General features: G+C 43.4%; 1 protein-coding gene across 1 annotated transcript; it reads left to right on the top strand.

The window, feature by feature from the left end:
* Positions 1-853: 853 nt before the first annotated feature.
* Positions 854-1,592, top strand: LOC126728736 (uncharacterized). Its single transcript, XM_050434522.1, has 2 exons — positions 854-1,234; positions 1,431-1,592. Exons 1-2 carry the CDS (start codon positions 854-856, stop codon positions 1,590-1,592), a joined length of 543 nt encoding a protein of 180 aa, XP_050290479.1.
* Positions 1,593-10,683: the final 9,091 nt, after the last annotated feature.

Here is a 10,683-nt window from a genome sequence, read left to right as displayed (position 1 = left end):
AATTCAGTGTCCGGTTTATAACCTGTAGCCAGGTGCCATAACCAGTAGACGCATTACTATCCCTAAAAATGAGAGTTGGGGAAACCCTTCGCAGCTACACTAGTCAGTATTGGGAACTTTACAACGAGATTGGTGGGGATAATGAGAAAATTGCGGCAAGTACCTTTAGGTTGGGGTTGCTCGAGGACTCAGAATTGCGGGAGTCATTAACGAGGAGGCCTCTCGAGGATATGAGGCAGCTCATGAGGCGCATTGAAGAGTATAAACGTCTAGAGGATGACCGGCTGCAGAATAAAGGTAAAGCCCCTATCATAAGTCATTCTCGACAAGGCGGTTTTCAGTTAAGGCCCCAAAAGGATTTGAGGATTCAAGAGTCAAAAGCATAGGTGGGGGAAATGAACATAACGTTCAAAAAGCCGGTGCATAGGATCATGAATCGAATCAAGAACGAGTCGTACTTCTGGTGGCCAAATAAGATAAGGGGTGACCCATCACAGAGGAACCAAAACTTGTACTGTACTTACCACAAGGATAAGGGGCATACCACCAAGCAATGCTGGGTGTTAAAAGACCATTTAGGACAGTTGGTGAAGGCAGGATATTTGAAGGAGTTTGTGGTGGATTCGGGAAATCAAGGTACCGAGCAGGGTACTCAGCAAAGGGGGAACCCCCTCCCACCCCCGTTAAGAGTGATCAAGGTCATCCACGTAGCCTAAAGGGCATTACAGTAACTAGGAGGATAGGGGTATTAGCGATCGCACCAACAGGAGAGTACTCGAGCAAGCAGCCCTCCAAGAAGAAATTGAAGTTCACTTGAGAGCCCATTGCTTGTAACGACGATGATTTAGAAGGAATGATTCAACCGCACGATGATGCTTTGGTGGTAACAACTCAGATAAATGGTTTTATAGTAAAGAGGGTAATGATAGATCAAGGGAATGGTGCCGATGTGATGTATCCTGACCTGTTCAAGGGGCTTAGGCTAAAGAATGAAGATCTCTCAAAGTACGATACTCCCCTGGTCGGGTTTGATGGCCGGGTGGTAATCCTAGAGGGGCAGATTTCGCTCCCTGTGAATATGGGAGGTAAGGAAGTAGTGGTAATATTTGTAGTGGTTGCTTCATTTTCTCCGTATACGGCGATCGTAGGGAGGCCATGGATTCATGCAATGGGGGCAATACTGTCCACCCTGCATGTGAAGATCAAAGTCCGCACCGAGCAAGGCGTCGCTATAGTAAGGAGGAGCGAGGAAGTGGCTAGACAGTGCTTAGTTGCCGCAGTTAATTAGGAGAAACAAACAGACCAAACAAAAGGAACCGTCTGAGGAAGTCCCTTCATAGCAATTACAAGAGCCCCAAGGAGTGAGGGCTAGCTGTGCCAAGGAATTGGTCAAAGTAAGGATATTACCGAATGATGACAGGTATTTTCAGGTAGGGGCGAGTATAAGGGATGAGGACAGGGTAGAGATGCTGCTGTTTCTTATGCAGAATGTGGATATGTTTGCTTGGAGCCCGTATGAGGTGCACAGGGTGGACCTTGAGTTCATAGTTCACAAGCTTAACATGGACCCGTTGTTCCCTCCTAAGAAGTAGAAACAGAGGAGGTCGGCTAAAGAGCACGCTGAAGCTGTTAGGCAAGAGGTTAAGAGGTTAAAGGAGGCCGGAGCAATAAAAGAAATTTTCTTTCCAAAATGGCTCACAAATACCGTAGTGGTAAAGAAGATGAATGGCAAATTGAGAGTTTGCGTAGATTTCACTAATCTAAATCAAGCGTGCTTGAAAGACCCATTTCCCATGCCGAAGATCGATCAACTAGTGGATGCCATATATGGGCACCCAAGGATGAGTTTTCTAGACGCCTTTCAGGGTTACCATCAGATTGCCTTGGCCACTAAAGATTAGGAAAAGACAGTATTTATCTCCCCTGACGCCAACTACCACTATACCGTGATGCCGTTCGGGTTAAAGAATGCTGGGGTCACCTATCAACGGATGATGACAAGAATGTTCCGAGGTAAGATTGGGCAGACGGTTAAGGTGTACATTGATGATATGGTGGTAAAAAACAAGCAGAAGGCACAGCATATCGAAGATCTTAAGGGGATATTCGAAGTACTTTAGCAGCATAAGTTGCGCCTCAATGCAGACAAGTGTACCTTTGGAATGGGGGCTGGTAATTTCCTAGGGTACTTGATCACAAACCGAGGAATAGAAGTCAACCTTGACCAGATTGAAGCCGTGAAGTGCCTCAAGCCACCGAGTAATCCGAAGGAAGTCCAAGTGTTGACCAGCATGTTAGCTACCCTTAACCAGTTCATTTCCAAGTTTACCGATAGTTGCCGTCCATTCTACCAGCTCTTAAAGAAGTGGAGGGAATTCCAATGGAATGAGGAGTGTGAAAAGGCTTTTCAGGACTTGAAGGAGTATTTGATGCAAGCACCTATGTTGATAGCCCCAGAGCCCGGGGAGGATTTATTCATGTATCTTTCAATGTTGGAACATGCCGTGAGTGCCGTACTCCTAAGGGATCGAGGAGTGCAATAACCCTTGTATTATATCAGCAAGACCCTGGTTGACGCTAAGACAAGATACTTGCCCCTAGAGAAGTTGGTGTTAGCACTAATGCACGCTACGAGGAAGTTGCCCATTATTTTCAAGCTCACACCATCTATGTGTTAACCGAATATCCTTTACAGTCACTGTTGAAGAGATTCGACTTCACAGGTCGAATAACCAAATGGGGAACCCGGCTTGGCTCCTTTGATATTAGGTAGAAGCCAAGGAGCTTGGTGAAAGGCCAAGTTCTGATTTTGTTGCAAAGTTTTCCCCGAGGAAAGAGATGGAGATAATTTGTCATGTGGACTGTTGACCATGGAAGGTATTCATGGACAGCATTTCTAGTGCAATGGGGGCTGGGGCCGAGATTCTTATCATCACTCCAGAAGGAATAAGGTTAGAACATTCTTTCAGGTTGGGATTTAGGGCCTCCAATAACGAAGCTGAGTATGAAGCCCTACTTGCTGGATTGAGAGCTATTCTGGATATGGGTGCATGGGAAGTTGAGGTTTACTCGGATTCTCAGTTGGTGGTTAGCCAGGTGCGAGGCAGTTCTGAAGCCCGAAATTCTTGAATGAAAGAATACTTGCAAGTAGTAAGGCAGGTTATGAGTCAGTTTCTTAAGGCAAAGGTGGTCCAAGTGGCCTGGGGGCAGAATAGACACGCAAACTCTCTAGCCACATTGGCATCGTCAATGATTGAGAAGGTACCTCGGATAATCAAGGTGGAGCTCGTAGCGGAACCGAGTATTAATGTCGCGGTAGGTGTCTCAGTGGTAACAGCATCCGAGCCATGTTGGATGGACCCAATCATTGACTTTTTAGCCCAAGACCGAGTGCCAGATGATGAAAAGGAGGCTAGCAGGGTACGTCGAGTGGCTGCTCGATACTAGTTATCGGCAGACCTTAAACTGTACCGAAGGTCATTTGGGGGGCCATATCTTTTGTGCTTGCACCCCGAGAAAGTTAATGAGCTCTTAGCTGAATTATATGAAGAAGTGTGCGACAGTCATGTAAGGGGACGTTTATTGGCACATCGAGCGATGACCCAGGGGTTCTGGTGGCCACAAATGCAGAAAGATGCTGCCAAATACATTCGGAAGTGTGAACAGTGCCAAAAGCATGTCCCATTGATCCACTAGCCAACAGGTTGTCTAAACCTGGTCAACAGCCCCTGGCCCTTTGCACAGAAGGGACTGGACATTCTCGGCCCATTTCCGCAAGCCACGGGAAATCGAAGGTTGGTTATAGTAACTGTGGATTACTTCACCAAATGGGCGGAGGTCAAGGCATTGGCTAGTATTAAGGACACAGATGTTAAAAAGTTTGTGTGGAGAAATATAGTTTCGAGATTCAGGGTGTCGGACTCCTTTATAATTGATAATGGGTTACAATTCGATAGTAGAGTCTTTCAGGAGTTTTGCAGTGATCTCGACATCAAGAACAAGTATTCCACCCCGGTATATCCTCAAAGTAACGGCCAAGCTGAAGCCGTCAACAAAGTGATTGTGAATGGATTGAAGAAAAGATTAGACGGCGTAAAGGGTAGGTGGGCTGAGGAGCTACTCAATGTTCTGTGGGCGTATTGGACAACCCCTAGGAGGTCTATGGGAGAGACTCCCTTCTCCCTAATGTACGAGGTAGAGGTCGTCATACCAGCCGAGATAAACCTATGTAGTGCACGGGTTGCAGAATTTTCCCCCGCCCAGAATGACAAATTAATGGTAAAACATTTGGACTTGCTAGAGGGATATCGGGAGTCGGCAACTATACGACTAGTCGAGTATCAGCAAAAGCTTGCCTAGCGCTACAACCAGGATGTGAAGACAAGGGAATTCGACGCTGGGGACTTAGTATTGCGGAAAGCAGTAGAGAATATGCAAGACACTAATGCGGGGAAGTTAGCCCCAACCTAGGAAGGGCCTTATAGAGTTACCGACATCGCTGGCATAGGAGCATACTACCTGGAGGATTTAGATGAGAGACTGCTTCCCCAGCCATGGAATGTTCATAATTTAAAGAAGTTTTATCATTGAGCTGTTGGTGCACGTGAATAGGGGTTCGATGTAATGTTGAGTAATACAAGGGTGATGTTTATTCATACTGATATGCCCACACTCGTAGTTTCATTACTGTTAACTTGCTAACCCGAGCTAACAAACACAAAGAAAGTCTAATCACAAATTATTTCAAGGACAGAAATCGGTTTGATTTCCATCACCAGACAAGTGGAAACCTTACATTAATCCAAGGACAGAAACCTGTCCCCAATTCGATTTTCATCACTAGACAGGTGGAATCCTAATTTCAAAAGTTACTCCAAGGATAGAAACTTGTCCCTAGTTCAATTTTCATCACCAGACAAATTGAATCCTAATTTCAAAGTTACTCCAAGGACAGAAACCTGTTCCCGGCTCGACCTTCATTACCGGACAGGTGGAAACCTAATCTTAAATTTTATCTAAGGACAGAAACATGTTCCTCGCTCGACCTTCATTATCAGACAGGTGGAAACCTAATCTTAAATTTTATCTAAGGACAGAAACTTGTTCCCGGCTAGACCTTCATTACCAAACAGGTGAAAACCTAATTTTAAATTTTATCTAAGGATAGAAACCTGTTCCCGGTTCAATCTTCATCACCGAGCAGATGGAAACTTAAATCTCAAATTTTATCTAAAGACAGAAACCGGTTCCCCGTTAGACTTCACCACCGGATGGATGGAAACCTTATATTGAGTTATTCCAAGAATAGAAACAAACTTCCTAGCTATATTCTAGTCACCGGGCTCACTGAGATTATCTGAATTATTCAGAGGGCTGAAACTAGTCTCTCGGATTCAATCCAAATCACAAGGAAGGTGATTACCCTACATTTTCCTAGAAAAGTCAACATATGTCAAATTTAGTTCTTATCGCCGAGAAGTCAATTCTTTCTAGATATAGGTGATCTTTTCCAGACCAGTCCCGGTCACCATACATGCCCAGATATAACCTATCCTTTTGAAGATAAATGAGAAAACAGTTTCAATCACCGTTCAGAGGTAAACCGTGATTAGACTACCCGGTCATTAGGAGTATATAAAAAAAAAAAATTTAAAAAGAGAGAGAGAGAGAGAGAGAGAGGAAAATGAAAGAACATGATAGAAAAAAAAAACTTAGTAGCAAACATTCATAAATATGATTAAAGCAAATGTTCGATCGTCATACCCAGATCAAATAAAGCAAACGAATAAAAATTAAACCAATGTTTTGTCACCACAACCCGGTGACTGTAGGAAAATAAAACTTAGGAAAATAAGAATCAGATCATTGTTTTGTCACCACAACCCGGTGACTTTAGGCAAACCGAACAAGTAAAAGAGAAAAATAAACATGGATAAGAAATAAAAGCAAGCTAAAACGCAGGTATCAAACGGAAGGATCAGTAGGTGGGAGATGGGTTGCATCACCGGCTTGTTGCTCTGGGACATCCTCAGTTGGTGGATGTTGGACTTGTGCGTCTTTGGCAGCATTAAGGTTGCTGGTGACCTCGAGATCGACAGTCTCCGCATGGGTGTCAATCGCTCGCACCAGCTCCCTCATGTTGGGGGTATCTTCTTTGTCGGTAGCATCAGCTTGACTCTAAACGGGGGGAGGATGAGCCGAGTATGGGATTTGCTCCGGGTTCCTCAGCGGGGAGTCCTCGGGCACTCCCATTGCTTGAAGGGTTGCCAACCACCCCTCCCCGAACCCATGAAACCGAGCTTGGTGGACAATGGGCTCCACGGAGTTCTCAGCATCCGCGAAGCCCTCGTTGAACCACTTATTCTCGCAGGCTTCAAAGGCCGCCTTTAGTTCAGCTATCTCGTCAACTTGGGTTAGGTTTAGGCTGGCTGCCTCCACCAATTTAAGCTCTATGCCCCTCAGTTTGTCCTCCACCTCGGCCAATTTCCTCTCCGCCACCAACCGGGCTTTCTCCAAAGATTGAGCCTTTTTCTCAACGACCTCAGCAACTTTGCCCTTCTCCTTTACAGTAGCAGCGATGACGTCCTTCAGGGCCTTCTCCCTTTCAATATCCTCAGTGAGCTCCTTCAACCTTTCGCTGAGGATGTGGGTCACTTACGCGGCCTGATATTGCAGTAGTGGCCAATATGAAGCTAAAAGGAATACACACGCATTAAAATAAATGTGAAAGTGAGAGATAGAAAATTACCTCTATGGTGTACCACTGTAACTGCCTTGCCAACGATTCCTCAGTCTCATTCGAGAAAAATTGAACATCCTCAGGCAATAGGAGGTCGTGCACCAAGCTCTGGGCCACCCTCCCCCCTTAGCCCTGGGCCCAGGTCCTTGGGCTAGCGGACGTTGGCAAAGACCCGTCGCCGAACTTAAAGGTGGGCTGCCAACTGACCTCGAGCCGGGAGGAAGATGCCACATTAATGCCAACCTGGGCAATTGGCTGGGAATCACCCACTAGCTCTCGGGTCACAATCCCACCCGATGCTCGGGGTGGGGTCTTAAAAGAGGCATCACTTGGAACCCTGGAAGGTTGATCATCAACGCGCTGCTGCTTCTTGGCACGACTGGCAAAGGGGGGAGAAGGAGTACGATCCTTGCCTTGAGGCTGTTGAGGCTAAGCTGTAGGACGAGTACCGGACAGAAACTAGTCAATTTTCATTTTTCGTCTTGTCACCATCTCGGCGTCTTGACTGGCCTCGGCTAATCGGGCTGGAGCTTCCGGCTCTTCAACAGGTACGTGGACCTTATGGCTTTGAGACACACGTTCAATCGATTTGTCTCTCACCGGTGCAAGATCCTTTACTGTGGTATATCTGGGGCCGAGGTCCTAAACATCGTCGACCGTCAAGGAGGGCGAGAGAAAATTGGCGTGCTGGACGTCAACGTATGATAAAAGCGGGTTGTCCACCAGCAAAGCCTGGCTGAATGACTGCCAGGTAGAGGGGTTGCAGCCGAGTATTAGGTGGGATGCTCGGAGCTGTCTGTCTGTGTGCACAAAGATCTCCGACCTAAGTACAAAATTGAGATCCCTCATGTACATAACTCCAAGATTCGGTTTAAATCTTCTTCCTTCTGCAAAAAAAAAAATCAATAAAAGAACTAGTTAGTACATATGTGAGTAAATCGACCAAAAATGTCACTTAAAACAAGTAAAAGCACTCAGTACCGACCAACATCACGAGGTGAAAGAGGGCAGGGGAGTTCATCGGCAAGCCAATTGCCGCTCACCCGGAAAAATTCTCCTGCCAAATTTCTGTTGGAATCAGGAAGACATGATATAAGCTGTACCCGCATATCCCTAGTTTTTAAATAGTAATCGGACTTGATGTTGCCACACAAACTATACATGAAGTTGATGTCGTGGTGGTTTAGTTGTAGCCCAAATATTTGGTTTAATTTACTGACACAACTCACCACTCGGTAAAAATTGGGGGGGAGTTAGTCAGGACACAGGCCATAAAACCTAAGGGTGCCTATAATGAGGGGGTCTATGGGAAACCTAGCCCCACCCTCTAGAATAGCCATTAAAGGGAAAAAGGCTACGTTTGAACCAACGCGCCTCTCGAGGGTGATATCACCTTCGTGGCAATAGGCGATATCAACATCCTCAGGAATGCCATAAGCTGCTCTAAAATCAGCCAAAGGCGCTCCAGGAGCAAGAAGGTAAGAATAACCCATTCTTAAACTATAAGAGTGAAGGAAAATTGGAAGGAAATGGAAGAGTAAAGAGGACTTACTATAGGCTCTAGGAAATGATGATCTAGGCTGGAGAGTTTACGCATAGGAAAACTACGCTTAAGGAATGTGCTCGGTAGAGAGAAAACTGGAGAAGAGAGGATGTAAAATGTCATGTGGGAAGTCAAGAGGAGGTATTTATAGGGATAAAAGCATTTAATGAGAAAGAGGCGGGAAAACCCTTCTGATCCCTTTCGGTAACCCCCACACGCGTGGGCTCGATTCACAAACCGTCAGACGGTTCGCGAACCGGCAGGTTATAATTACTGATGAACATGACAACTTGGCACAACACTCCTTTTAAGAAGGCATTGATGGACATCCAGTTCACTTAACAACCGACGATTAAGATTCTTGAGGGATCACTACTGCCACTAGATTATCCTTGATTCGTTCTCAATAACCGGGCACGAATCATGGAGGGCTATTGTACAGGACTGGGCCCCAGGCCTCGGGCCTAAGCCTCATGGCACATTATATGACCCTGTCCCCATTCTTGGAACTTTAGCCTCAACCTGGACACCTCAAGGCCCAATTTGGGCCCAAGAGCTGAAATAAGACCTCGCTGGCTTGAATACCTCAAGCAAACCCCCCCCCCCTCGGGATCATTTCTATCCTGGTCAGGAGTGTTATTGCTCGGAGCCACCCTGTGCTTGGCTACCCGGTAGTGCCTTTGAGAACACCGCTATCAAGCGGGCTTCTGAAGGTGGGAATCAATTCCAATGCCACTTCCACCTTTCCTAATTGAGCATCCACTTTGAGATGATGAAATTGGACCCCCATTCGCACTAGTAAGGGGAAGTAATCATAGCACCTCCACTTATCCTAGCCTATAAATAGGAGAAGAGAATGAGGAATGGGGGCTTGGTAATTCTGGAGAGAACGTTGAGAAAAGAGAGCAACCACTCTAAGAGAGAAAGGTAGCGACTATGTGAGGTGAAGAGAAGGGTTTGAGGAAACAGGAGTGTACTCGAGTCTCCGAGTATAGGACCACCCATAGTAAGAAACCCAAAGCCCACAATACAAATAGATTGTGAGCCCAAGTAGAGGCTGAGCCCAATAGCCATATTTTGGGTACGCACAAAACTTATAAGCATAAAGCTTGATTTAAGGATATATAATATTATATGGTTTTTTGTATAAGATATATATATATATATAATTTTATAATTTGCTAATTATAATGGGAGATGAAAGATTTAAACCCTGGATCTCTTGATCTTGAAAAGACCAAAAAATTGTCAATCCATTAAGTTACAAAACTCTTGAGCCTTGACTATATATAAAGACTACAGATTGAATTGCCTTATAAATAAGTTTATAATATATCAAATTATAGTAGATTTCGTAGCAATATATATAATTTTAATAATAAAGGCTTGTTAGTTATATTTTTATAAGTTCAAAAAATAAAATTATTCTATCTAATGTAATCTCAACTATAATTTTGCCATTAATTGTTGTCATAAAATTTTGAAAGGTTTAGAAAATTTAGTCACTGTATTTACCTGATATAAGAAAAGAATAAGTTCTTTAAGTAATTTGTGAACAAATTTGAGTTTGACAAACATAAAAGCAAATTGAGGTTAAATATGTAATCTAGCTTGAAGGTAAGTTCAAGCCTGACTTGTGTTTGAAATAACCAATCCTAAAATTTTAACATTAAGCTTAATTTACTTAACTTGTGAAAACAAGTTAAGTAAACTTGAGTCACAAGTTTACTTAACTTGGTTAAGTAAACTCGAGTTCATGAGTTTTAACGTCAAATCTAAAAGAACAATGTCTATTGTCTGAGGGAATGGAGATAAACAATTTTACATCTTGGGATACCCAAAGAAATTGCCAGGAAAATCTGAGGGATTTAAGATGAAGAGTTTTATGTTTTAGGAACCTAAAAGAATTATACGAGGACTACCATAAATTGTCGAATGAGAAAGGGGAGGGGGGTGTAAGAGAACAAATCTTAGCTGTTGTAACTTAGGTGAATTCAATTTTCCCTAAAGGAAGATAATATATATTTTTACTACATTAGTTAGTGCAATCGAAGGATTGAGTTTAATTTAAGAATTTAAGTTACATCATCTAAAATACTCTACTAAAGTTTTAAAATAATAAAAGTACTTCAAATTTTACTATAGTAAAATTTACAAATTGATGTAATTACAAATATGGTTGGAGGATTTTAATTACTATATAAATAAATGTTTAAATTATTTTTTTATAATTATTAACACATCAAATTATAAAATTTATATAATAAAATTTGCTAGTACATACGTAACTTTTTTTTTTTTTTTTTTTTGATCCAGTACGTGACATTTTTAAGGAAGAATAAGGACCACAAGTTATTCAAAAAATAAAATAAATAAGGACCACAAGAGGGCTTATAATTAG

This window comes from Quercus robur, chromosome 5, assembly GCF_932294415.1.
Source record: "Quercus robur chromosome 5, dhQueRobu3.1, whole genome shotgun sequence".
NCBI lineage: Eukaryota > Viridiplantae > Streptophyta > Magnoliopsida > Fagales > Fagaceae > Quercus > Quercus robur.
This window is presented reverse-complemented; position numbering and strand designations above follow the sequence as displayed.

Bases quoted from the DNA above. Each gene is read 5' to 3' on its own strand.
- LOC126728736 (XM_050434522.1), top strand. From the start codon at position 854: ATGATTCAACCGCACGATGATGCTTTGGTGGTAACAACTCAGATAAAT. The intron at 1,235-1,430 runs GTAAGGAGGAGC...AGGTATTTTCAG, and splicing joins CCGAGCAAGGCGTCGCTATA to GTAGGGGCGAGTATAAGGGA.